Source organism: Cygnus olor, chromosome 20 (assembly GCF_009769625.2).
Source record: "Cygnus olor isolate bCygOlo1 chromosome 20, bCygOlo1.pri.v2, whole genome shotgun sequence".
In the NCBI taxonomy this organism is placed as follows: Eukaryota; Metazoa; Chordata; class Aves; order Anseriformes; family Anatidae; genus Cygnus; species Cygnus olor.
This window is the reverse complement of record NC_049188.1, coordinates 1,261,433-1,289,166: the sequence shown is the minus strand read 5'-3', so window position 1 is coordinate 1,289,166 and position 27,734 is coordinate 1,261,433. Positions and strand designations below refer to the sequence as shown.

General features: G+C 46.9%; 1 protein-coding gene across 5 annotated transcripts in view; it reads right to left on the bottom strand.

The window, feature by feature from the left end:
* CALN1 (calneuron 1) overlaps positions 1-27,734 on the bottom strand; it is a 155,289-nt gene that overhangs the window by 56,126 nt on the left and 71,429 nt on the right. For all 5 annotated transcript variants that reach the window (XM_040532559.1, XM_040532561.1, XM_040532560.1 and 2 more), the window contains one exon: positions 17,352-17,495. In XM_040532559.1, the coding sequence (XP_040388493.1) occupies positions 17,352-17,495 (144 nt within the window). The remainder of the gene's footprint in view (positions 1-17,351; positions 17,496-27,734) is intronic.

Genomic DNA, 27,734 nt, shown 5'->3' with positions numbered 1-27,734 from the left:
GGATGGCCCGTGTTGTAGCATATCTGCACGTGAAGACAAGATCAGGTGATGCACAAATAGAGATGAACTCACTGTTCCCCAGCCCCAGAGAGTTTATAGGCAAGTCACTTCTCAAAAAAACAATTTTGGCAGGAGGACAGCTGCCATTAGCACTGCCAGCGCTCTTCCTCTATTAAGAGACGCTAAAGAGCCAGGTCTCTGCAAAGCTTTTACAAGGCCAACCCCATCCTCCAGAGGAAGGGAGTACATGCAGAGGGAAGAGCCAGACTATTACGAATCCACCAGGCATTTCATTTCAGTTTTCCATCAGCATCCGTCTCTTAAAAGCTCTGTGTGCTCAGCATGCAGAGCAGGCGGTGTAGACACAGCTTCAGTGCCATTAGCAGGAAGGGGAGACTGTTCCTACCATTAATGAACTGAGCCTATAGTCCCAAGCCCCTGTAGTATATTGTATGTTTTGTAAATGAGGCATGTGGCTGTTTGAAGTATATCCAAGTATTATATCTAATATAACTCTTCCCTTGGAGAACTTCTGTGATGCTTAATGAAAATGGCAAAAAAAAAAAGGAAATTCATGTCTGTTGAAGGATCTTAAAAATACCTGCTTCTCTGAACAGGGTAGTTCAATGTTTGTATACCTCTGCTTTCTTTATTTGTCCATAAACATATCCTCCCACTTGCTACCAGACCAGTTGATACGGGCCGATATATTAGCCCTCCTTCAAGTCTGGAAACAGAATCACAAACTGTATGACTTTTCAGTGTGTTTTTTTATTATTATTTAAATTCAGCTGGAACTGACTGGATGCACCCCTCCATGTAGTTGCTGTTCTAAATTATCAGGTGTGAAAAGTGTCTAAAACCATCAGACCAAAGCAGATCAATGCAAGGGCTACTATTAAAATGTCACTATTGACTGCAGTACCTGCAGCAACCCCCTGTGACAGCTTTGCCACGTGCACTGCATGTTGCTGCTCTCTGTCCTTCTTATTATATTTCATATGCTTGATCTGAGCATATGCACCACTGATTGAAATCTCTGTGTGTCCTTATCTTCACAGAAACACAATATGAAAATAAGCAGAGTCAAAGTGCTCCTTTGCCAGAATAGTGATATCTACTCACTGAAGGGCTCTGCCCGTAATTTTGTGAAGACAAGAGTGAATATTCTGGGGATGAGCCAGCAATGGGAGCTCTGAAAAGAAAACCCAGCAGGGATTCATAACAGCTTTCATCCTTTAACATGCAAGTAAAGACCCCATCCGACTGCCAAAGTTGCTCAGACCTTCAGCTTTCAGCATGTGCTGAAGGGTTTTGCAGGCCTGGAGTGGGCTGAGCACTTGCAGGATGGAGCTTATTTCTGGGACAGGTTATTAAGCAGAAAAGGAAAGGAGTGGGGACCCTATCACTTGGAAAGCCGTTCTTTAAAATATTCATGGGCTATGAGAAAAGGTGTTCCTTTTGCTTCCCCATGGGAGACATCATTTTATGACATCAAGTCGGATTGTATCAGTCACAGCATGTTGGATCATGTTGGGGAAGGTAATGCAAGGTGACAGTGGGTTCGGGGCAATTTGCATTGCAGTACATCACTTCAAGGCAAAGGCAGTAAGAAAAACATACACTATGATGCAAATTGGGTTAAAGAAATTAGCCAGATTAGCAAGAAAACAATTTGCATTTTAAAGAGATTCTAGTACCTGCCCGTGCATATATTTGGTCTATCCATATCTGACCTCAAAACACTGAGTTATTCAATTTGAGTTTTCTACAATGTCATTCCATCCACGGAGGAAAGAAAGGACTTAGTCCTACGCATGACTCATGAGAAAGCAGGTGCCAGGGCTCCTGGGCTCTGCATCTGACTCAGAACAAGACTCTGGGCAAACCCTTGCTCATGACTTCCCTGTGCCTTCGCCAGGGATCATAACTAACTTCATGGGGTTTAATTATCAGCTTAATTATAGCACTTTCCATAACCCCAGAGAAGAAAGATGCCATTACAAATGCATTATCCCCTTACAGACTGCTTTTTCAATTTACACTGTTAACTAGCAAGGAAACCAAATCCCAAACACTTTGCTTGGTAGAAATATCCCTTTAACATTCATTTTAAGCTGCAGAAAGCACACGTTCCTGCCATCAGGATCTCAGGAGACCACAGCATCAGAATATCAAGGAAGAGAACTCACAGTTTTGGCTGAAAATTCCTTTTACAATATTCAACAGCCAGGAGAAAAATATTGTAAAAACCATCAGATAGGCTCCAACTCTGCACCACTGCAAGGTTGCTCTCCACAACCATGGCACAACTAGGCAATGCCCAATATCCATAACTCTGGTAGGATCTACAGGCATTCAGGACACCCACCAGCTCCTGGGTGCATGCAGCTTGAAATTTGTTATGGTGTACAGTCAATTGATGTTTTCCTCCTCCTCCGTGCCATAATCATGTACACATCATGGTACATGCTGATGTGCGATGCACAAAGCGAGCATCTGTTCCGGAATCTGCATTGGAGGCAAATCAAACACCGCGCACATCCCCGCATTTGGCTTTGCTGTGCCTACAGATGTCGTTTTTATTCAGAGCAGGTGATGTGCAGTTTGTTCAGAAATGAACTTTTGCTCGGGCTTAAGGGATGAGAAGAAGGGAGAAGGATGCCAGGCTGGAGTGTGTGTGCTCCTACGTTGTTCTCACCTTTCCTTGCTCCCTTCCATGACCTATGTGGCAAGCTCCAAATAACACCGCCATCAGAGGCGATCCCGCAGTCCCAAGCCCTCTGTGCAGGTGCCACCCGATCCCCAAACTACCACCCATTGGCTAACTAACAGTCATTGCAAGATTGATTTTAGCAAAACACCTGAGCTTAGCTTCACCTTCCTTTTTAAACCACCTAAACCATTTCTTTATTTACTTACAGTTATGCCCTAACATTTTTCTTCTGCATAATGCTTCCTCTTAATCCTGGCATTAATGTCACAGTGCAAGAAGGGGGTTAGCAATCATGTGGCTGAACCTTGCATGACTAAAAATATGACTCAGAACATCGCTGGCCACATCGTCAGAGATGAATTAGATCTGCTTAGCATTACAAGTCTGTTAACGTCGGCTGGGCACTAAGTGTTTCCAGATACCCACAAAGGTTTACTCCCTGCGAGGCACTGTCTCAGTTCCAACAAAAAACAGACAAATGTGATAATAGAAAGGAATAGCAACTAGCTGCACTGCCGACAACCCTGGGAACAAACGTGAGCACGGCTAATTGCTCCAAGGGATGCCTGACGGTACACAGCAACATCCTTGGGTCCACTAGGACCCCTTTCACCATAACCATGCATGGACAGCACGGGGCCTTGGACCTGCTGCCTGCTCAGCACTTGGACCAAAGCTGCAACGCATAATGCTGGCTCACTGGGTGCAGAAAAACCTTGGGAATAATTTCATTCAGAAGTGCCCTCACATCTAGGGGTCATCCTGAGGTCCAACATCCACCCTCCACGAAGTGCAGCCATGGAGTGGCAGCGAAGAGCAGCATGAAGCTGGGAAATCCAGCTCATTCCCAGCTATCCCAGACACTGCAGCTTTGGACCTGACTGCCCCAAGGAAGTGTTGTCTGCACCTCTGAGAAATGGGCATTAGCTCTTCTAAATTCCTTGCCTTCAAACCCAATTCATTCCTATTGGTGTGGTGCTTTCAGATCCCCAGGCCAAGGAGAGTTTAAGGTGCTAGCATTTGCTCTTACTGGAGATGCTGAGCTTCTCTGGAGTATCAGAGCTGAGCATAGAAAATCACAACCCTCTCGCTCTAAGCTGATGGATTTTCAGCTCCGAGGATTTCACAGAACCACAGAATGGCTGAGGTTGGAAGGGACCTTTGAAGACCATCCAGTCCAACCCCCCTGCCAAGCAGGATCACCTAGAGCACATTGTGCAGGACGGCATCCAGGTGGGTTTTGAGTATCTCCAGAGAAGAAGACTCCACAACCTCTCTGGGCAACCTGTCCCAGTCCTCTGTCACCCTCCCAGTAAAGAAGTGCCCCCTCATATTGAGCCAGAACCTCCTGTGCTTCAGTTTGTGCCCGTTGCCTCTCGTCCTGTCACTGGGCACAACTGAAAAGAGACCGGCTCCATCCTCTTGACACCCTCCCCTCAGATATTTATACACATTGATGAGGTCTCCTCGTAGTCTCCTCTTCTCCAGGCTAAACAGGCCCAGCTCTCTCAGCCTGTCCTGTGTGACAGGTGCTCCAGTCCTCTAATCATCTTCGTAGCCCTCCTCTGGACTCGCTCTGGTAGTTCTATGTCCCTCTGGTACTGGGGAGCCCAGAACTGGGCACTATACTCCATCTGTGGCCTCACCAGGGCTGAATAGAGGGGGGGGAATCACCTCCCATGACCTGCTGGCAACACTCTTCCAAATGCAGCCCAGCATCCCCTTGGCCTTCTTGGCCACAAGGGCACACTGCTGGCTCATAGTTAACTTGTTGTCCACCACGACCCCCAGGTCCCTCTCTGCAGAGCTGCTCTCCAGAAGGTCAGCCCCAGCCTGTACTGGTGCTTGGGGTTATTCCTCCCTAGGTGCAGGGCCCTGCACTTGCCTTTGTTGAACTTCAGGAGGTTCCTCTTGGCCCAACCCTCCAGCCTGTCGAGGTTCCTCTGAATCGCAGCACAGCCTCTGGGGTATGAGCCACTCCCCTCAGCTTTGTGTCATCTGCAAACCTGCTGAGGGTGCGCTCTGTTCCTTCGTCCAGGTCGCTGATGAACAAGTTGAACAACACTGGACCCAGTACTGACCCCTGGAGGACACCGCTAGCCACAGGCCTCCAACTAGACCACACCACAACCCTCTGAGCTCTGCCATCCAGACAAATGCCAAATCACCTCACCATCCATTCATCTAGACCACACTTCCTGAGCTTGTCTATGTGGATGTTATGGGAGACACTGTCAAAAGCCTTGCTGAAGTCAAGGTAGACTACATTCAACGCTCTTCCCTCATCTACCCAGCTAGTCATCTCATCATAGAAGGATATCAGATTGTTCAAACATGACTTCCTCTTGGTGAATCCATGCTGACTATTCCTGATCACCTTCTTATCCTCCACATGCTTGGAGATGACCTGCAGGACGAGCTGTTCCATCACCTTTCCAGGGATGGAGGTGAGGATGACTGGCCTGTAGTTGCCTGGGTCCTCTTTCTTGCCCTTTTTGAAGACTGGTGGGATATTGGCTCTCTTCCAGTCCTCAGGCACCTCTCCTGTTCTCCATGACCTTTCGAAGATGATGGAGAGTGGTCTAGCAATAACATCAGCTAGCGCTCTCAGCACCCGTGTGTGCATTCCATCGGGGCCCATGGATTTGTGGATGTCAAGTTTGCTTAGATGATCTCTGACCCGATCCTCTTCAACCAAGGGAAAGTCCTCCTTTCTCTGGACTTCCTCTCTTGTCTCCAGGGTCTGAGATTCCTGAGGGCTGATCTCAGCAGTAAAGACTGAAGCAAAAAAGGCATTCAACAACTCTGCCTTCTCCATATCCTTTGTCACCAGGGCACCCACCCCATTCAGCAACGGGCCAACATTTTCCTGAGTCTTCCTTTTCCTACTGATGTATTTGAAGAAGCCCTTCCTTTGTCCTTGACATCTCTTGACAAGTTTAATTCCAAATGGGCCTTGGCCTTCCTTGTCGCATCCCTGCATACTCTGGCAATGTCTGGCAAAACTCCTCCCAAGTGGCCTGTCCCTTTTTCCACATGCTGTAAACTTCCTTCTTCTGTCTGAGCTTCACCAGGAGCTCCTTGCTCACCCATGCAGGTCTCCTGCCCCCTTTGCTTGCCTTCTGGCTCACAGGGATGCACCGATCTTGAGCTTCGAGGAAGTGATACTTGAATACTGACCAGCTGTCTTGGACTCCTCTTCCTTCCAGGGCCCTAACCTATGGGATCCTTCCAGGTAGATCCCTGAAGAGGCCAAAGTTTGCTCTCCTGAAGTCCAGGGTTGCAATCCTACATTTTGACCTGCTTCCTCTTCACAAGATCCTGAACTCCACCATATCATGGTCACTGCAGCCAAGGCTGCCCCTGACCCTCACATCTCCAACTAGTCCATCTTCATTCGTTAGTACAAGGTCCAGCAGCACACCTTTCCTTGTTGGCTTCTCCACCACCTGTGTCAAAAAGTTGTCAAAGCAGGAACCTCCTGGACTGTTCGTGCCTAGCTGTGTGGTGTTCCCAGCAGATATCAGGGTGGTTGAAGTCCCCCGTGCGAACCAGGGCTGGTGACTGAGAAGGCTACTTGAAGCTGCCTGAAGAAGGCTTCATCTACCTCCTCTTCCTGATCGGGTGGCCTGCAGCAAACACCCACAACAGCGTCAGCCATGGTAGCCTACCCTTTAATCCTTACTCCTAAGTTCTCAACTCACTCTTCGTTCACCCCTGCGCAGAGCTCCACGCATTCCAGTTGCTCTCTCACATAAAGAGCAACTGCGCCACCTCACCTTCCTGGCTGGTCTTTTCTAAAAAGCATGTAGCCTTCCATGACAGCATTCCAATCATGCAAGCTATCCTACAATGCCTCTGTAATTGCAATGAGATCGTAGCCTTGAGACCACACACAGATGTCCAGTTCTTCCTGTTTGTTTCCCATACTATGTACTTTAGTGTACAAGCATTGCAGGGAACTGAAATGCTTCTCTCTCATGCTGTGTGTGTATGTATAGAAACACTTCAGATGTCTGTCATTCAACTCAGCCCCTCATGGGGCAGACTGAAGGGCCTCCCCAGCATGCAGTTCCTCAAAAATTGGAGTGCAGTCCCATCACTTATCACTGGTGGGCCTGTTTTTGTCCCTTTCCCCCTTCAAATCTAGTTTAAAGCCCTGTCAATCAGCCCTGTTAACTCCTGGGCAAAAAATCCTTTTCCCCCTCATAGAAAGGTGCTCCCCATCAGGAATCAGTAGGCTCAGTGTCATGTAGACCTTCCCATGATCAAGAAACCTAAAACTGTGTCGGTGGCACCAGCTTCGAAGCCACGTATTGATCTGCTGGGTTTTCCTGTTCCTTTCAATATTGATCCCCACAACCGTAAGGATGGAGGAAAACACTGCCTGTGCACCTGATCCTTCAACCAATTTCATCTTCCCTAAGCTCCCTTCAGTTGAACGAAGGGGAGAAAGGATGGTTGCCTTTGTTGAAGGAGGTTTAGCAGAAAATGTGCAGGTGTTTGCCAGCAGGCAGAGCCTTGCAGCCAGTCAACCAAGGAGGGCAACCACAGCACAAAACACCCCCAGCTGCAACCTTGCACCAATCCAAACTACCCCCACGTAGCCTGAGCCCCATCCTTCGTTTCTCCTGATGCATTTGTCCTGGATCTTACAGGATCTACCATCAGCAACAACCCTGGTCTGGATCTGGAAGAGGAGAAGGGAATCAGGCTGAGCAAATCCCCATGTCCCTGGTAGCAGCAGGCTGCATGTGGGCTCTTGCAAACTGCCCTGCCAGAGCTCTCTAGCTTTGAAGATATAATTAAATGCTGAGTGGAGCAGCATCATGAACCCATGCGCCCTCCATCCCGTGGGAGAGCCTGACCCTCAGCCTTCAGTCAACCTCTGTCTGTCCAAAAGCCTCCAGTTGGAGCAGCTCCCTTGGAGGACATAATTAAATATTCATCAGGCTGGGAGAATGACAGAGTGGGAGAAGGGACAAAAAGAGAGAGGAAAAATGTGCATGGATTGCATTGCCCATACCTAAGGGCAGAATAGAAACTTGCACCAGCTTTCAGTGCCTTCTGCATTAAACTGGGACCCTGCACAATCCCACCTGACTTCTTCCTAAGTAAGTCTTTTTCCTCGCCAATCTCAAGACAATCTTGTTCTTCCTCCTCCTGAAAAGTTTTCTGCCATGGCACTGAAGTGATGCACACATTTAAATGGAGATGAGGATCTGCTGTGTGTAGACTGTTAAGTATTCCCACATTTTTTTCTTGAGTTTGACCTCCAGAGTGCAGCTAGGTGATATATTTAAAGTTAATGAGCTAGTTGCTTGCAGCTCGGGTCCCAGGCGCACGCAACACTCCTGTTTATTTTTATTCTCATAATAGGTAGCTGCAGTGACTCTCTGTCCCGCTCTGTGTCATTGCATGCGTCCATAAAGTAACCTGGGCAATGATAACACAATCTGGTGGAGGATGTTGCTGCTGTGTCTTGAACTGATGCAGAGATGTGCACAGACTAGTTCCATCCACAGGATATTTCTCAGGTGAGTATTTCAGTTTCAGAGATGTTAAGGTCAGAGGAGAACAGCCCGACCACCAGCATGACCCAGAGAATTCCTCCCTAATTACAGCCCCAATCCACAACTTCTGTCAAAGCTGGGGAAAGTCCTCCACAAAACTTTTGACTTCAAAAACAGTTTTAATAAAAGAAATCCATGAACTTGGCTGAGAAGAACAGATAAAGCTCCTCTCCAGTGACCATACAGTTGTTTTGCAGTGGGGAAACTGAGTCACAGAGCATCGCCTGGCCAAATGTTACCAGAGAGGAGACACTGGCAGAGCTAGGTGCTTGACCTCCCTCACCTGCCAACGCAGTGATCCACGGGCACGGACCATGCCACCAGTCCCCTGAACAGAGAAGGATGACAATGAGCATCCCCTATCTCCAAAGAGGCCTGTTTGCATTCCCTGGGAGGTCTGTCCCCCAAAGCCGCCTGCAGAGGGTCTCTGATATCCCCGAACAAGGCACACATAGAAGCTACCATTTCTAGTTTCTCTTGCTCCTTGGAGACAGTGGGGGCATACTGATTGGCCACTCTTTTACTGTTCACCAGCTTTGTTCCTGATCCCCACAGCTTTATTGAGTCGTTTTTGGAGCCAGAGCTGAAGGAAGGGATGAAACATCTCCACTGGGGCTCACTCTATCCCTTAAGGGCACCTCCAAGTCCCACAGTATTAGGAGCAGCTGAGCAGGGCTGGCTGCGTGGTTTAATTCTGACTACATATAGAAGATTAGCAAACTGTTCAGACATAGTTTCCCAGAGAAGAAAATTTGCTTGGGGTCTTAAAGGCCTGAAGAGAGCCCAGGAAGATGGAGCTGGGGGTGCATCCCTCACTGCCCTGAGAAAAGGACCTTGAGAGTTGTTCAGTCTGACAGCCCCTTGGCTTCTCTGGCAGGGAAGGGGAAACAGCTGCAGAGAGCTTGTTTGCTGCCTCACTAAAACCAAAAATCTATTAAGTTAAGTGCCCACATTTGCCCAAGGAGAGCCTGTCCAGGAGAGACAGTGACCGAGGAGGATGGAGGTGTGCCCTGTTCCTGCTCCACTGCAAGCACCAGAACAAAGAGGATGCTAGAAGAAATGTCCAACAAAACCAATGACTTTGACTGCAGTAAAAAAAAAAAAATCCATCAGGCACCATGTGAGCAGCCTGCCAGCTTCATGTGACCCCAGGAAGCCACAGGCTGACCCAGTTACTGACCCTGCATAAGCTGTCCTGCAGGGGAAGGCAGCGCGGGTCTGCTGCCTGTGGCTTATCCTGCTGTGCCCCCCACCCTGCTCTCTCCCCCTCCAGGACCTTCTCCCCATGAAAAGGCACACCGAAGTAGGGCCACAAGGGCTCCCTTCTCAGGTCTTTGCAGAACTGCAAAGGCTCCTGCATCCTGCAAGCTGTAACCAGTCAATCCCTTTGCCAAGTGGATCAAGAGGAGCAAAATCACATCCTGTCTACACCAGACTTTAATTAGTTTTGCTCACCAGGCAATCTCTGCGTGCATCACGGCAGCTATCAGACAGCTCTGCACAACTTCAAGACGGACGGTAACGAATCACAGGCTTGTTAAAACAGAGGAACGCGTGTGCTCCCTGTAGCATACACATGCACTGCGTCGAAGACAGATTTTGATATTACTTATGAACCTCTTCCCAGTACTGAGCTGCAAATCTGACTAGCTTCACCAGCAACAATAATTTCTCTTCATTCTTTGCAGTGAGAACACATAATGTGATAATCTCCATTTTACAAATCAGAGCAGACATGGAGAAAGTGGCCTCTATAAATAAAGACAAGTCTCATCAAATACATCTCACCCACCAAGTCTCCCAGCTCAGCAGCACACATTAAAGGACAAGCACACCGAAAGGCTGCTAGATCATTTCTCATCCACAAAAATCACAGGCTTCTGAGTACAGAGGACAAGCCCAAAGTCTGCAACAACCTGTCCATTCTTTCTCTATTAATTTTGCATCTTAAACATGGAAATTGTTTCTGGTTTACCACAAACGGCCTGAGTTGTTCTCCAGTTTCACACTGAAATGTTTAAACACAATGAATTATCCATGGCAAGAAAATGGGGGGCTAGAAGGGGAAGAGGAGAGGAAGACGTAAAAGAAAGAGAGAGAAGAATGTTTTTAGCCTTTGCAGCTTGAGCATGCCATCATTGTCCCACACAGGGCAGTGCTAGCTGATCTTCCAGACAAGCAAACATTTGTCCACGTAACATCAAAAAGCAAACCATCACCCCTCCTGCAGGCTGCAGAGGAAAGCTCAGCATTCATTTAAAAATGAAGAGTGATTTGTTTTCTCTCCAGTTCTCGCTGTTCAGGCCCTTCAGTTGTCCCCACCCCTGCAGCACCATCCAGCGCGTGGAGCTGAGGGAGCACCCAGTCCTGTTGTCCCTTCCCTGGCACAGAGAAGCGAGGGCAGCCAAACCAGAGCAACAGTGACACAACAGCTCGGAGAACTTTTAGGGAGGTTGCTAGTATTCTGACACCATCCCTTGATGCCTCCCAGTTAGGTTGGTGTAGTTTATTCCCTTCCCAAAGGGGATGACGGCAAGTGTCAGCATGCACCGCAGCAGCAGGCAAAGTACAGGAGAGCAACAAAATTGCAGCTCCCACTGCAGCCACAGGGCTGCCCAAAGCTGGCTGCAGCTCAGACCTGCCATCCAGGAGAGCTGCCTTCCTTCGGAAACTGCTTTGCCAGGGTCACCTTGTATAGCTTTTTTATCTTTTTCCCCACTCTAGAATTTCTTGGTCCACAAAGCGCCTTCAAAAAGCAGCTTGGGAATATTCAGAATTTGAATTTGGGATTTCTTTTCATTTTAATTGCTCGGTAGGATGCCACAGGAAGTGCTGTATTGTCACTGTTACTGCTGATGTGTCACATATCGTGATGAAGAGGTAACAGGTAGCTTGCTTGTACACTGATGGAGCCAGCTTGTCTTTTGCTTGATCAAAGTATTTCCTGTTTGTACAATAACAAACAATTTGACACACTGGATTTGTTTTTCCAGTCGTGTGTTAGCCTGAAGTTATTTTTCCAGGATACTGAAAACCAGCTGCTCCTCTAATTAGTACATTGAGTGCTTATTTTATTCCTCAGATAAAAGTGTCTGATGTTGTAACGAAACAGTTTGACACTTAAGTCACACATTAATCTATTTTATTGCTAATGTCTGCTTAAAGAGTAGGCATCCCGGATAAGACAACACATTTAATGTGCCATTTCTCTGCATTTTTATTAGCATTACTGCCAATTGGAAGAATTTACTAAAAAAAAAAAAAAAATCCTTTGCCAGCAAATAAATATATAAAATATTTTACTTTCCACAAACTGACAGATCATTTCAGGTCATTCTCCAGATTGCAGACAGAAATATATGCACCTCTCATAGTCTGCAATGTTTACGTTCATGTAATACCTAATTATGTCTAAGGATGAAGCAAATCAAGGGTATAAACTAAGGTAAAATCTGGCCTCTATTTCCAGACAAAAAAAGCAAACAATATGTCCCCATAAGGCACAACATGCTGGAGAGGTGCCCACCTATACTGAACAACCTTCTGCTGGCAAACAGTCATGCACCACCTCTACTAAGATGTAAGCAAAGCTTTGGTCTAACATGAATCATGCTCGGAGCGATGGAAACACTATTCCTCCCCTTCCTTCCCAAACAGAGGCATTTTTGCATTAAAAAACTCTTTGCCTTCTTTTCTATTTTGGTACTTAATCTCCCCCATCACAGCAATGCCACAGCCTCTTCCAGTAGTTCACAGAAGGGTATTTCTGATGATTTATAAGCTTTCTCTAGAGACCTTGAAATATTCCAAGTATATTCTCATTTTTCTCCCTAATTCAGTTTTTATGCCAGCTATACTATTTTCCCCAGTGGCAGCTGCCGTCCTCTCCAGCTGCCTGAAGCACACCTTGCAGAACACCTCGGGGAGTTGGAAAATAGGGTGGAGAAGGCGTTTTTAGGAAATGCATTGCATACTCTGGCCTCTGGTGCCTGCCTTCCTCCAGTGAGGCCGGTCAAGAATTAGATATTCAGTAGCAATACGGAAGCTGTGCTGGGAGGCCAGATGCAGCTGGGAGGCTGAGCCTTTGCAGGCCAAGGGCTTGCCCCATGCTGCCGCAGGCTCCTACTGCTCATCACCTGCTGCAGCGCGGGGATGAAACATCTCCTGCCCCAGCAGCACAAACTTACCCCGGCTATTGGGGTAAAAAAAGCCAAGTTGGTGTGCATCCATGTAGTTAGCCTCTTCGGAATATTCAGCCACCATCCCTGCTGTTTCTTATCATAGGATTTGCTGTGAGTTTGTAATTGCACGCACATGGGAAAATGCATATTGTTTTTTTTTGCCAGCCCCAACCCACAGTAACACCCATCTTATGGTTTCTTGGCTGAACTTCTCTCCCTCTCCCCCAGCCCTGTGGCAGCCTTGCTGTGCCATGGCATCGAACCCAACCTTCTCCATGTGCCATAGGCTTTGTGGCATAGGCCAACCCTCATCCCCATAATCCCGATGGGCAGGAGTCCCCTCCTGCTGCTCTGGGCCCTGGAGGACATTTGAAAGCTCTTGAGCATCATTAGCATCACCCCACTGACATTCCCCGTGGGCAAATCCACTCATTACTATCATTTCCACCATGTCACTGCCAGGGCTGAGACACAGCCCGGCATGTCTGCAACATCACCACATCCGTGTTTAATGGAACCTGCAATATTTGAAATTAAATTATCCCTTGGGATTTGACGTGGCTCTTAAAATTTTCCTGGGGAAAGAGAGGATGCTCCCACCTGTCCCCCACTCAAAGCTGAGAAGAAAAGGGAGGAGCAGAAGAAGAAGGAAACAAAAGGCTTATTTTCCATCTGAAGAATACAGTGAGTATAGTAGGGATGTAGCCAATCATAATGAAACAAAACACAATTTAGAAAAAGATATCTTTAAGTGGTGGCCAAAGTGAATAATTCATGACACAAAGACAAAGGGCTGGTAATCAGAGGCCTGACAAACTTCCCTTTTGGTTTCAGCTGCTGTCAGGAGGCTTCTGGGGGAACATGGTTTGTGCTTTGCTGCACGTATCACTGCACGGAGAGCAGGATTTGCTCCCTTGAGGAAAGACAGATCTGGCTTGGTCAGGACATAAAACAAGAAACCTCTAGGGAGAATAACAGACTGAAGGGGAACACTGCAAGCAGCGCCTTGGCATCAAGGCAACCTGTGAAGGCGATCCCTCCATGCCAGTAACACAGTGGTGCCCTGGTGAGAGGCAGAGTGAGAGGCTGCTGGGGTGACATCTGTGATGGGAAGGTTACGGCAGTGCTCGTCACCTTCATGGAGGCATTAAAAGCCCTGAGACATCTCTGAAGGCATTCTTAGCAAGATCCAAGCAGAGCAATTGCCATTTTCACTCAGGTTCAAGCAGCATTTCCTAACCAACTAAATTTTGCCTTCAAATGCAATGAATTATGAAATGCACCTTCATTTCTGCTCTGATCTGAGCTTCTCTGTGCGCTACCGAAGAGCTGCGCGCTGCAGCCCCAGAAGCTGCTGTCGTTGGGCAGCTCTGGAGCTCAGCCCTGCATTATTTACCGAGCTCAGTGAGATCCTTTCTGGCTGGTGACATACAGATGCCGAATGTTCATGTCATATTAGCTTATGCACAACCACAAAAGCACTCCAGCATACAGTGCAACACGTTTGGTCCAGCCCAGTGAGGCCATGCAGCTCCTGCACCTCGATGGTCCGATGGTCACCCCGCAGCCTGACCCAGATGTCTGAGCCTCCCTCCTTATTCCCACAGAAAACAGTAAGCAATGAAAACCAAATTCAGGCCAGCTCCAATTGCTCATTATTAGAAGCCCATCAGTTAAATAAGCCACAGCAGATACTCTACCATCCTGCAACGCGAATGTACTCCCAAGGTAATTTCTGACGAAAACCATATGTTTGCACTAGGTCTGTTCAGGCTGGTTCAGATTAAATACAAACCACTGCCAATTGTATTACCTCATTATTAGCAGACACTGGCAGCAGCCTTGTGTGGGGAAGCGTCTGTCTGGCCACGCTACCTGCCGTAACATCAGCATTTATGTCAGGTGCATGAGGATGTGCAGGAGGATCACCGCCTCTCCCCTGGCTTTCCTGGCCTTGGGGACTCATCCTTGAGTGGGGCCTTTCATCCAGCCGATCTCCCCACCCACCCAGTGCTGTGCCAAAGCCTTGGAAAAATTCAGCAACCCCCAGGAGGAGTATACAGGACGCGGGGTAAGGCTGTCCCTGGGAGTGCAGGGCACGCATGACACCCCCCGGAGCTCACTGGATCCAAGCCCTGCTACTGAATGATGTTCACACACAGTGGGAGAGGAAGGAGGAAGCTATTGCTGGTTCTCACTGTGTATTTCAAGATAAAACATGGAAAAAAAGTCTGGATATGACAAGACAACATTCCGAGACAATCCATTGGAGAAGTAGCCATAAGCTACGTAATATTAATTCAAGCTGTATAGCATTAATTCAATTTGCAGGCAAGGTAAATCTTGCACATAATATTCCCCTATTTGCTCAGTGCCTAAGGAATTTCCCATTACCCAGTCTTGTTTTAGTGTCTGGCCCATTCGACCTCCACATTTCACAGACTTGGTCCCATCCCCAAATGTCCTGCCCAAATCACTGCAACAGCAGGCAGCTGAGACATGGGACCCAGAACAGGACCCAGCACCCCTGGACTGAACCTTTGGAGCTGTAGTAACTGTTGAGCTGGAAGATGGAAGATCACTCCCCATCTTGGCAGAAAACACACTGAGCTTTCTGAAAGACCTCCAACAGGAATTTAACACCTTCCATCTGCAGCCCCTTTCTCTACATTTTAACTCCACCTCTCGGCTTACAGGTCCCTGCACACTAGGAGTGTACAAGGAGGAGTGCCAAAGTCTCAAGTCTGTGAGACCGAGAGTCGGGGAATAACTGGAGATGAATCAGAACTGGCAGCCAACTCCACAGCACTCTTTCCAAAAAAGCACAGAGTTTTAGTAAAAGACCCCATGAATTGGCACCACACCGAGTCTGGCCTTTGCAAAGTCTAAAGAGAAATCACCTGGTCTGCTAGGAAAGGCCAGAACATAACAAGGTGCAAACAATAATTTCTGGAGAAAATGCTTTTAAAAGTGATGGATTTTTTTTTTTGGTCTTTTCTTTCAGGAATGAGATCGCTTCAACAACTGATCATCTCCATCCGCCAGGTTGTACATTATTTGCTCTCCCTGCCTAGGAGATCCTCTAAACACCCTCGAGGAGGTTGTCACCCTTCCTCTGCCTGATGAATACAGTTGTACCCTGCATCTCACAGGGGTATTCAATTCGGATGTCTCCAGGGAGGTTGGAGCTGACACCACCTCCCATGGGCTCTGCTCTTCAGCGGTCTCCCGAGGATGCCGGTGTCACATCAGCATGCCGCACATTACCCCTCAGACCAGGTCTGCATCCAGCGTGCTTTGCTTTGGCATTATTTCATTTACCTTTCCTCAGTGTTTCCACCCTGCTACATCTGCCTGTAGAAGGGAGGGAGGAGACTGGATTTGCAGCCCAGCCTCCTTGCACCAGGAAGGCTTTCCTTTCTGCTCTGACCAAGGACATTTTAAAGACAGCCCGCTCGTTGCGATCAGCTCTGATTGTAGCTTTGCGGCAGTTAAAAAGTCCCCCCCCGGCTCCAGCGTCCTGATGCTGCATTTCTCAGCTCCTGTTAATGGTGGGTTCTGTTTCTCTTATTACCTCTTAGTAATCGTTTGAGGAGCTCTCACAGCAGGACTTTGTTCAAAATTATTCCACCCTTCTAAACTTCTCTTTCAAAACCCAGCAACACTTCATTACGACACAGCACAGCTCCCATCCACAGCATCTTTTACTTGCAAGAAGCAGTGAGGCCAAAGGACAGTGCTGCTTGGTTGGGTGCCCAGGTCATATCCCAGGAAGCATCACTGGGCCAGGTGCTGCCCAGGAACAAGCACAGAAAGTTTGCAATGGTCTTGCAAAAGAACATTTGCAACTTCGCAGAGAAAGGTTGGCAAAGCTGCTTTTTCTTCTTCTAACTAAGAGCCAGGTCCTGCACTTTGGCCACAACAACCTCATGCAACGCTACAGGCTTGGGACAGAGTGGCTGGAAAGCTGTGCAGAGAATCCGGGGGTGTTGGTTGATGTTTGCCTGAACAAGAGCCTGCAGTGTGCCCAGGTGGCCAAGAAGGCCAACAGCATCCTGGCTTGTATCAGGACTGGTACAGGCAGCAGGACCAGGGAGGCGATCGCCCCCCTGTACTCTGTGCTGGTGAGGCCGCACCTTGAGTACTGTGTTCAGCTTTGGGCCCCTCACTACAAGGACATCGAGGCCCTGGAGCATGTCCAGAGAAAGGCTACGAAGCTGGTGAAGGGTCTAGAACACAAGTCCTGTGAGGAATGGCTGAGGGAACTTGGGTTGTTTAGTCTGGGGAAGAGGAGGCTCAGGGGAGGTCTCATTGCTCTCTGCAACTGCCTGAAAGGAAGGTGTGGGGAGCTGGGGGTCGGCCTCTTCTCGCAGATACCTAGTGATAGGACCAGAGGGAATGGCCTCAATTTGCACCAGGGGAGGTTCAGGTTGGAAATGAGGAGACATTTCTTCTCAGAAAGAGCAGTCAGGCGTTGAATGGGTTGCTCAGAAAGGTGGTGGAGTCACCGTCCCTGGGGGTGTTCAAGGAAAGGTTGGACATGGCGCGTAGGGATGTGGTTTTTTAGTGGGTGACATTGGTGGTAGGGTGATGGTTGGATGAGATGATCTTGGAGGTCTTTTCCAACCCCAATGATTCTATGACTCCATGATTCTATCTCCCCTGCATGGGTTGCCTGAGAGGCAAGTGTATGTATGGGAGGTGGATGGCTCGTGCTCATCTTTCCTTTACTTGCTGTAGTGAACTGCAACACCTCACCATGCGTCCACCCAAGACCTTCCTTGGTGACCATGAGCTCTTTGAGCCCCACACATGGGCTGCAATGCACTGGGAAAGCCACCCCATGCTTGTAACAGAGAAGAACAAAGAGTGAGGACTCACCGTCCATGTCGAGGCGCTGCATGATAATCGCCAGCTCCACCTCACTGGGCATATATCCCAACGAGCGCATCGCCATGCCCAGCTCCTGCTTGGATATAAAGCCATTCCCATCCCTGTCCAGCACCCGGAAAGCTTCACGGATTTCTGCAATGGAGAGGGAAGAAGAGTTAGTATGGTGGAGGACTTCCTGGTCAATGTACCTGTGCATAGGGGGCAAAGCAGCAGCATATATTGCCTTTTCTAATGTTAACGTGGCATATTTGAAAATTTTGAGTCAATGTAATCATATGTTCATGGGTGCATACACTGACATTGTATGCAGATAGATATATACAACAGCATCAACACTCACACTACCTGTTTTCTGTGCAAAATTATGTATTAATTCCACGTTGATCTCCTTTCCTTTCTGCAGCATCTGCCCCCAGAGCCATCCTGCTCTTCAGGAAAGCCCCCCTGCACACCCCAGCCCCAGGGGCTTCTCCAGCAGCCCTTCTCCAAGCCCCTCAGCATGCCTGGAAGACAGAATTACTGTATGTCACACCAGGCTCTGACATTTCGTACAAAACTAAGTGCACAGCAGCAGTTGGGTGCCAACCGCCTCCCCTGCGAGGTGCAGGGCTCTGCAGCAAGAGTCCTCCTTTGCCCAAAAAATGCAGGTGTACATCTTTTAAAGTGTACCGGGGCGTTCTCCATCTCTCCCTCCTCTTCATAGCTCCTCTCTAATTTACAACCGTTTCAGCAATAAACAGCCTCAGATCAATAAAATGCTGACAGTGTCAAAGGAATCACTTCCATCATTCTTCCTCAGCCTGGCTCAGCTTCTGACATCTGACTTTGTTTTGATTCCTAATTCTGGTGTGTCCCCCCCCAGCATTTAATATCTGCTCTCCCCTTGCACACCCTTGTGAAGGACCCCACAAGTCTGCCACCTCAACAGCTCCGCGCCTTTCCCACTCCTCACAGGTCTCTTAACTTGAAGACCACCACTGAGCTCCCCATATAAAGTGGCTTTGACTTGCAAATGCCAAGCAGAGCACTTTTAACACTTTGGCCAGCTGGGAGCATGTTTACTTGAGAGGATTTGGCTGGAGGTGGGGAGGAAAAAAGGCACTGATTTGTTAGTTTTGGTTAAATGGTCTCTGCATCATGCTGTGGAGAGGAAAACACAAGATGCCTTATTATTATATCCTTTGAGAAGAAAGTCAACAAATTAATTGGTTTGGCAACCACATGTCAGTCAGCCCTTCATGACCTTTGCTGCGATATATTTATTATTAGTTATTTAAGGTATTGTCCGCCTACCTATCGCAGGTGCTGCCTGCAAAAAAGAGCAGCTCATCAGTGCAGAGCAGCCACCGCCACAACTCCTCCCAGCAATAAAACCTGCACAGCCCTGGGGCAAACATGAGTGAACTCTCATGGATGCTGGAACAAATTATCACCTGGAGATGTCCTCACCCCCTCCACAGACTGTGCCTCCCAGGTGGGATGCACAGCCCCTGTCCCATGCTAAGACAGAGGCTGTGGAAATCCCACTGCTGGAGAGCGTATTGGGAGAGATGAAGGGTGGTCAAGAGGCAGCAGAGAATGAGGATGTGTGGGAAACCACCATGTGGGGCTCTCTGCAGCTTTGCTCAGAGGAGTTTAGCATTTACGTGAAAGCATCTCATTGGAGAAGTAGGAGGGAAACCTTAGCAGGTTTTGCAGGAGAATAAAACTACAAAATAATGTATTCTTTACCAGAAAACAGATTGGATGAAAAATGCCTGACCAGCTCCGGGTAGGTCAGGCATTAAGCCTCAGAGACAAGAAAACATTCTTGATCCTGCCACGGAGTCCACCACATAACCTCCCTCTGTTTCCCAGGGAAAACGGAGGGATGCTCTTTGGTCTTCCTGGGAAAAAGCTGGAAGCTTCCTAGAGCACCAGGAAATTGCTTCAGTGACGTGTTTGCTAACACCTTATTTAAAACTTTACAATCCAAAGGCTGCTTCTAAATCACCTCCCATCAGTGTTCACCATCTCCCTTGAAGACTCCAGTGCCTTAGCAAAGTCTATGCCAATTCACGTGAGCTCCTCTCTGTTATGTGCAATGCCCTGGTGATGTGCCATGGCCAGGGCACCTCTGCGACGACCTGCTAAATCTTCATCATAGCTGTGGTTATCAGGATGAGATATGATCAATTGTTAATCCAGCCAAAGAGCCCACTGATGCACAAAGGGTAAATCCTATTACTTTCAGTGCATATTGCGCCAGATCTGCAATATCTACACTTTGGGTGCAGGTATGCATCAGCTGTGGCTCCCTTAAACTTAAACGTTTGCCTGGATCTACTTTGTCTCCCTGCCAGTCCAAGCAGTGTAAGCTCAGAGATATGAAAAGGTGGTGAGGCTGCTCAAAGCAGGCTCGGCTGGAAGTATCGGTACATAATGCAGAGAACCTTTGGAGTAGGAACAAATCCCATTAGACACTGCCAGCTGTAGTGAAATCTATTTTCATATGATGTGCTGAAAGCTAAAGTGCAGTAAATATTACATTGAAATCAATTAATTTTAAAATAAACTTCTGACAGCTGAAGATGAAAACTAAAAATACTGCAGGGAGCTGAGAAAGTGTTTTAGAAAATAAAATATGAGTCTACCTTCAGAAAAGTTTACACACAAGTTAGACTGATCCGAATTATATGAATAAATTACATCTGTACAGGAGCTTCTCAGTAGGATATCTGAGTTTCAGTTTAGCAAGCATTCTCTCCAGATACACTGATTTCAGAAGTTGCATTTAACAGCACAACAAAATTTGAACATTGTTTGGAGGAAAACAACAAACAAACAAAAAACCACATTAGAGTTCTAGCTCTGCTCCATGCCTTCCAGAAATGTGAACTCTTGACGAAGCCTGAAACATCCTTCACACACCAACTCCTGACCCCAAATGGAGCTTTTTTTTTTTTTTTCCACATAGTCTATAAATACCACTTGTGCAGAGGTATATTTGAAGAGCTATTTATAGGTTGAACACACTGTACACGAAGCAGCTACGACCTCACAGTGCCTCCTCTTTATCTTTACATGTACCACCACCTCCTTATCAGCTTTTCTTTATAGTGATTCCTGCTCCTCCGACATACTCGCAGGCACTGCCCTGAACCGCATCCAGCACATGAGCCACGGGGCTGAGCATCCTCCTCAAACACAGCCCTGCCAGCGCTGCTGAAAAGCCGTCCCAAACCACGGTCCATGAACTTGCGGCACCCTGGCTGGTCCTCACCTTTATTTCCAGCTGTTAAATTTCATTACCCAAAGCTAAAAATACATCAGCACTTTCCCCATACGACTTTTCCAAATAAGTCACCATAGCAACTGATGCTCCTGGCTCAGAACTGTGCGCGGATGTGGTCCATGGAGTAAATCTCTCAGCAAAGATGCTGCCTGGGCTTGGGAGAAAGTTTGAGACCTCTGCCATTTCTGCTGCCAGCTGCTCTGCATGAGGATGCTTTACTCTGATCAGGAAAAACAAAGCCCTGTTTTGTCTTTTAAAGGAAGAGTAAAGACAAGAGGGGAAGGGGGATTGGGTGCCATAGTGATGCTGCTCCAGCAGCCCAGCCTGGATGGCAGCAGCCCTGAGCACGTACACCTGGATTACTCCTCCCTTGGGGCATTAGTAAATACCTATTCCCCACTCCACTATAGAGTATCTCCTTCTACTCTTGTATATAGGAAGTTGACACAGAACTATCTTAATGGGTAAAGAGAAAAAAAAAAAAAAGAGAGAAAATATAGAAAGAATTAGAAAACAGAAAGCACAGTTTCCTGCCTGAGCCCCAGGTATCATTACTTCTCAAGGAGCCCAGCCTAGCCCCTGAGTGCTCTTCTCCATGCCTCAGTTTCTCCAGCTCCTGGGAACAGCAATACTGCTCTTCAGTACAAGGTGATTTCAATATAAAAATGCTTGGACAACAGGAAACAACCATTAGAAGCACAAAACCATCTCCCTCCCAGAATTAAATCTAACACCACCAGCGAATGACACTACTGCTGAGACACAGACTGTCTGATGGACTGTGTGTGATGTATAATGCTGAGCAGTGTTCAGGTGAACAAGTGAGAGAAGGGATCAGCATCGGCTTCATCCTGATTAATTTCTTCATTAATGATCTCAGAGAGGGGGTGGACACAACATGAATTCAATTTCCAGGTGTCAAGAGGCTGGAAAGAGTTGCGAGGACAATAAGCCCAGCAAGGACACAGTGCTGTGTGAGCTGGGAGCAGAAGGGCACCCACCTGGGAGTCAACAGGGCAAAGGCAGGGATGGCGTGCCACCATTGTAGGGAGCACTGGTGGGACCTGTGCTGGTTGTCCACTGATGGAGATCAGTCCGGAGCACTGGTGGGACCTGTGCTGGTTGTCCACTGATGGAGATCAGTCCCTTGTAAGGCTCCTTTCCAGCGTCTTTAGGGACTAAAGAAGGAAACATTTCCATTTCCTGGCTGCTCCAAGGAAAATGAGCAAATCCAGCCAAAACAGCCTGCAAAGAAAGCCTGGTTCCATAACCTCCCGTAGCTTTTGGAGGACTCAGGTGCCTGGTTCACCTCCTGTGAGTTGGGTTTGCAGGCATGGTTCTCAGAGAACTTCAGCCCAGCGTTTCTCTTCAGGCAGCTGGAAGTGCAGCACTCGTTTCCCAGTTATTTGAGCATTCAAAAGCTGTGCGTCAAGGGGTTGCTTTGGACTAATACCCCTTCTTTCATTCCATTTAGCAGGTGCACCTTCAAGCACCCCTATTATGGGGAATTCAGTTACCCCCCCCCCCCCCCCATCTAGGATGAAAGAAGGAAAGAATCGGAGGAAAAGAAGATTTTTTTTTCTAATTACCTTTATGAAGGGCTTGAAGGAAGACCACCGTTGTAGTCGGACCTGACACCCAGTCTAGCAAGCCATTAACTCTCTTCATCTGCATCCAGCAAGACCCAAAGACAACACCCTCATCCACCCACTCTTTCCAGCACACTGCCCTTCAAAACAGCTTTCCACAATCACAGCAGCTTTGGGTGTGCAGGAGGTGACCTTGCGCTCTCCCTCCAACCTCCCCAGCTCATCCCTTCTTGAAGTTCAGTAGCAGCTTTATTTACTGATGATTTCCTTGCGACTGGTAACTAGAGGCAACCATCATTATTTTTTGTTTTGCTTCCTGAATGAGAATGAATCACGATGCTCCAGGAGATAAATTCAGCCTGAGCCATCGGTGTCCACCAGCCACCCTCGGGCGCTGCAGATGGTTTCAGTTTACTTCACTGGGTATAAATACCACCCTAATAAATTTTGTAATTACACTGTAACTACCACACCCTAAGTGCACGGTAATTACAATCAGAGTCCTATATGGTTATTTTCATTAGTATGATAGGAGAAGAAATACCACCACCCTAAATCTTGCGAGTCATCTCATTCTCTTAATTGCAGGTTTGGGCACCAAAGTACAAACTGAATGATCTAAAAGCTGCAAATAGCACATCCTTGAGTGAAGTGTTAAGTGAGCCTCGTAACTACTATGCCTGTTTAAAAAAATGGAAATTTCCATCCCTCCATCTGCTATTCTTACACTTGTATTTCGCCACAAATTGCAATGAAGTGCCAAAATAACTAAATTTTTCATCTAATGGTAATGCTCCCTACCCCCTTTCCCCCCAAAAAAATTCTAATTTAAAGTGTCAAAATATTTCATTTGGTTATCTCCAATCTCAGTAAAACAGTTCAGCAACCCAAAAAAGTTTCGCTGCAATCTGGGGCTACATCAACCTGAACCACTGCAGTGTTGCACTGAAGCTCAGGATCTAAGTGCTGTCGGTGTGGGTCCACTCAGCATCACCAAAAACATGCACAGACCAAGGCTGCACCTGGAAATGGGGTACAAATGCCTGGTCTTAAAAGTAGCCCCAAAGCTATGGCAGCTTGGATAGAGGCAGTTATGTCAAAAAGACAAAGCAAACTGGTGCTAATCAACTTGATGAAGTATCTCAGCTCAGAAAAGTCTGCCTCAAAATTAAGTGCCCTGTTTTATTTTTCCTTAGAGGGACAGGGCTGTTTCATACATAACTTGGCAGGATTTTTTTTTCCTTTCATGGTAAAATATGATTTGTGGAAATGACATTTCCTGTGGTTATGTTCCCAAACATATTTAACACTTGCCAAATAACCTGCAGGAACACCCCGTTACCTTGTAAATGCACAACATGAAGGCTATCTGCTGATACTAGATATTGGAAGCTTTTAGTACAAGCAATAGAAGCTGGATTGGGAATATCTGAGGATATTTACTCTGAGGACAGGCCAGTGTGGACAGCAGCAGTCACACTCCTTTGCATGAGGATGCCCTGCAAATGTGGCTTCATCCCTTCTGTGGACAGCGCGTGCTGAGCTGTTTGTAATTGCTTGAGTCCTGCAGTGTTGCACGGAGCCAGCGGGGAAGTGCTGTGCTGAAAGCCAGCTGTCAGAAGAACTTGGCAAAATAGCAGCTTCCATTCTCCCTTATAAATTTCCCTAATGTGGCCAGAGACAAGCAGGGCTCCTGCTCAGCTCCATCCCAGAAGGATGCATAAGGTCAGAGACAGCATGCTTTGGCCCTTGACCATTAAATGATGCAAAATAATTGAGTTTCCAGTGCCTAGGAAAGGCACAGGCTGGTCCTAAGGAGGGAGGGTTGAATTCAGAGTGAAAAAAATGCAAAGGAGGTTGGAGATGATGGAAATGGCAAGAGAAGAGCAGGGCTCAGCTTGCAGAGGCACTTTGATTTCCATCTGCAATGCACTGAGGAGAGGAAGGAGACATCCTGGGGACAGAGAAAAGCTATTTGAGGTGAAGAGCAATATTGGTCCAAGAACAAATGGATATGTGCAAATTTAGCCTGGCAATTAGAAAAAAAAAAAGTTTCAGAATGCAGGGAGCAGATGCACACAGGAGAAACAACTGCAGCATTTCAAAATGTGGCTTCATCCATTCTGGACATCTTTGGTTTCTCTGACCGAGTCACCTCCAGCAGGAGAAACCAGCTTCATCTCTTCCAGCCCATGCCCCTCCTCCTCAGCATGCTAAGAAAAGTATTTTAGACTATAAATGTTTGCTCCAAGTATATCAGCACACACTTCAGTGGTCACAAAAACAAAACAAAACAAAAAGCAATTCTGTGTTAATTCTTCGTATGTTAACGTGCTGAAATGTATCATCTGTCTGTCACTGTTAGATAACTTTGCCCAGATCTCTGGTCCTCTTGATGTATTGCTGCATCCTTGGCTTTGTGGTTCCACTCTCTCAACCAAACGTCTCACAATGTAGCCCTTTTTGAGCATCCACAATCCAACAAGTCATTATAAATAGCAGCATTAGGATGGGTGTTGGCTGCATAAGCAAATGTCTCATTTCTATTCATTGGATGGAGAGCATCTTTTTAAAGGTCTCAGCATTTTATGCAAGACTCTACCATGTATCACTGTCACTCTGCAGGAGATGGATTTGCAGCCAGCACTGCCCATAATGCCCTTTCCAGTGGGGCATTTTGATCTCCTGGCACAGCCCATGGGACCCTGTATGCCTACAGGCACGCTGGCTGGGGTGTTTGGTGCAACCATCAGGAGATGTCCTTCTTCTGTGTTCCGCTCACAGCTGATGGGAGGAGAGGGCTGTATACCTCCAGACACATAGACACATAGGGCAAAATATGTAAATCCAGAGAGTTCTACAAGACCCTCACATTCTGCTCTTGTTCTTTGTTCTTCTCCTTTCATGGAAAACTTCCTGGAAAACGCCATGCATTCAGCTCCAGAGGCCCACTTCTGTCTGTCTCCAGGCAGGCGCAGCTCAGCCAGTGTGTGCTGCCCGTGCTGGTTGGGCTTCAGGTCCCTTCCAGCTAAGGTCTCTGCGACGGGACTGTTAACGAGGTGGGCAGTCAGACTCAGAGCTTTTGTGAGGCTTTTTGGAAGTGTTGTAACCCAGGATGTTCTAAGTAGAGTAATAATGCATTACTCATCCTTCATTTAGAAACAACAAACCCAAACCAACTCCTAAAAATGAAAGATCACCAGTATGAAAACAGATAAATTTAGCATGCATTATACAGCTTCTGTTTACAATTACTGAACCTACTACTAAATAGGTGAATAAGGAGAGACCTGATTTCCACTGTTTTTCAAAAAAATGTCGATCTTCTCTTTCACTACCTCTTCATAATAAGAAACCATCTCTATGCTCCCTGCTCCCCTCATATATATATATATATATATAGCACAACAACACATTTTCCCTGTGATGACACTGCCCCACTTCAGGGAACCTCATGCACAGTACATATTCTCCTGGGAATAACTGAGCCATGTAGAGAAATGTTCAACTTCAAAACATTTTTTATTGTTTTTTGTTTGTTTGTTTATTTGTTTTAAGCTGGCTAGAAGTAAACCTGTAATATCTGTGAGCTGCTGATTTAGTTCATTGACATCAATATTCAATTTATCATCAGAAATGAAACATTTGCTGGACATAAATAGGTAATGAGCTTAAGACCATACTCTGCAGCATCTCAAGAGAACGAGAGTGATTTGATTCAATATTGCCTATGAATGGCTCAAATTAATGTTGAAGAGATAATAGCTGCCCATATATATACATATTTAATATATATAATTTGCATCCCATACTGATGCACTGCTAGAACAGTCTTCATACATTTCTAACAAAAATGAGAGTTTTAGTCTGCAGTCTTGGCTGGCAATAACTGCTTAGGAAATACAACCTCTGCCATCACTTGCAGCTCTTTCTGTAGACTTTGCAAAGGAGGCTTAATTAGAGCTTGAGCACTCTCTGTTGGAAATTTACTGCCCAATATTCAAATGTAGGTACCTGCCATTTAGAATAATGTCCTCAGAACAGCTATGCAGAGACCCATTTGTTACGAGCAGCTCAAACACCCAGAGCGTTGGCTCTGACAATGATGATAAGTTGGCATCCTTCTGTCTTTCCCAAAACGACCTCACGTCAGGACAGGCAATACCTCGGGCAAGTTTTACTGGAGTTCAATTGCTTTCTCAGTCACTCTGCCTTTAATTAACTTCCACATGGCTACCCAGCAGCACTTTAAACCCAACTTAATATGGACTTTCTACGGTTATACTAAGGACTGGGGAAGCATCTCAGTCCTTGGCAGTGGCTGCTCTGGACTTTTGAGATAGACCCACACACCTGTGATATTCGCTGCAGTGAAATATTACTCACTGCTCTTCCACCGACTCTTCCAGGTGGAACTGGAGACACAGCTGCAGCCATTCCCCTATTCCCTTTCCCATCATCACATTTTTCCCCGGGTCTTGGGATTTATTTCCACTACTTGTTTCTCCAGTATTGCCACCTAAGGTGAGAGACTGTCTCTCGGAAGGACCACACTACACCTATGATTTAATGATTTTCAGTTCAGAGTTGCCTGTCCCTGTGAATTTTCTGCTCCCCAAGTCCCACAATCTACTCCATCCTGTAACAAGACAGATTTTCTTCTTAAAAGCCAAAGCGATTATAACACATAAATTGAATTACTGGGAGCATTTCTTGTGCATAGGAGCTTGGCAAACCAAATCTGACTTTAATGCACCCTCTCCAGCTCTCCCTCTTTACTGTTTCGAGGCTCAGGAATATGAGCTTCTGCCTACGAACAAACAAGTCCAGCCCAATTGGAGGAAGAATGCAGAGTGAGCTCCACTTTGCAAGGAAACTTTCTGTGAAGTATTCAATAACACCAGAAACGTTGTCTTGGTCAGAGTGCCAGAGACAAATTGAAATTTCTGCTATTTATTCACATAAAATCAAGTTCTAATGGAGGGAATTTAATTCTTATTTTTTCTCTGTCTTTACAGTCCCTTCCAATCCAAACCATTCTGATTCCCTTGCTTTGGGTCAACTTTTTTTTTTTTTTTTTCCTTATTTTCACTTCTAATTGCACAGTCAAAAATGGGCACCTCTGGATCTTTTCTGGCTGACAGTCACTACAGCCTCCAAACTCCGTGAGCACTTTTGCATCAAGATGATCTTCAGACATGCACAAATCTCTGAGAAACTTGAAACAAACTGTCAGCAGAGCTGGGCTGCACACCTCTCTCCTCATCACCCACACCACCAGTGCTCCATCACCTCCATTGACACCTATTAATTACACTAGAAATTCCCTTAATTACCCAAACAGCTTCAGAACTGCCAGTAACACCCAGATAAAGAAGGATCCTCTGCAAAGACCAGATAAAACCAAAGGCTGCAAGCTCGGTAATGCAGACAGTTGTGAGAACTCATTGCAGAAGCAGGGAAAAGGAGGATGGAGATGGAGCAGCTCTGGATGCGGCGGAGGCACTG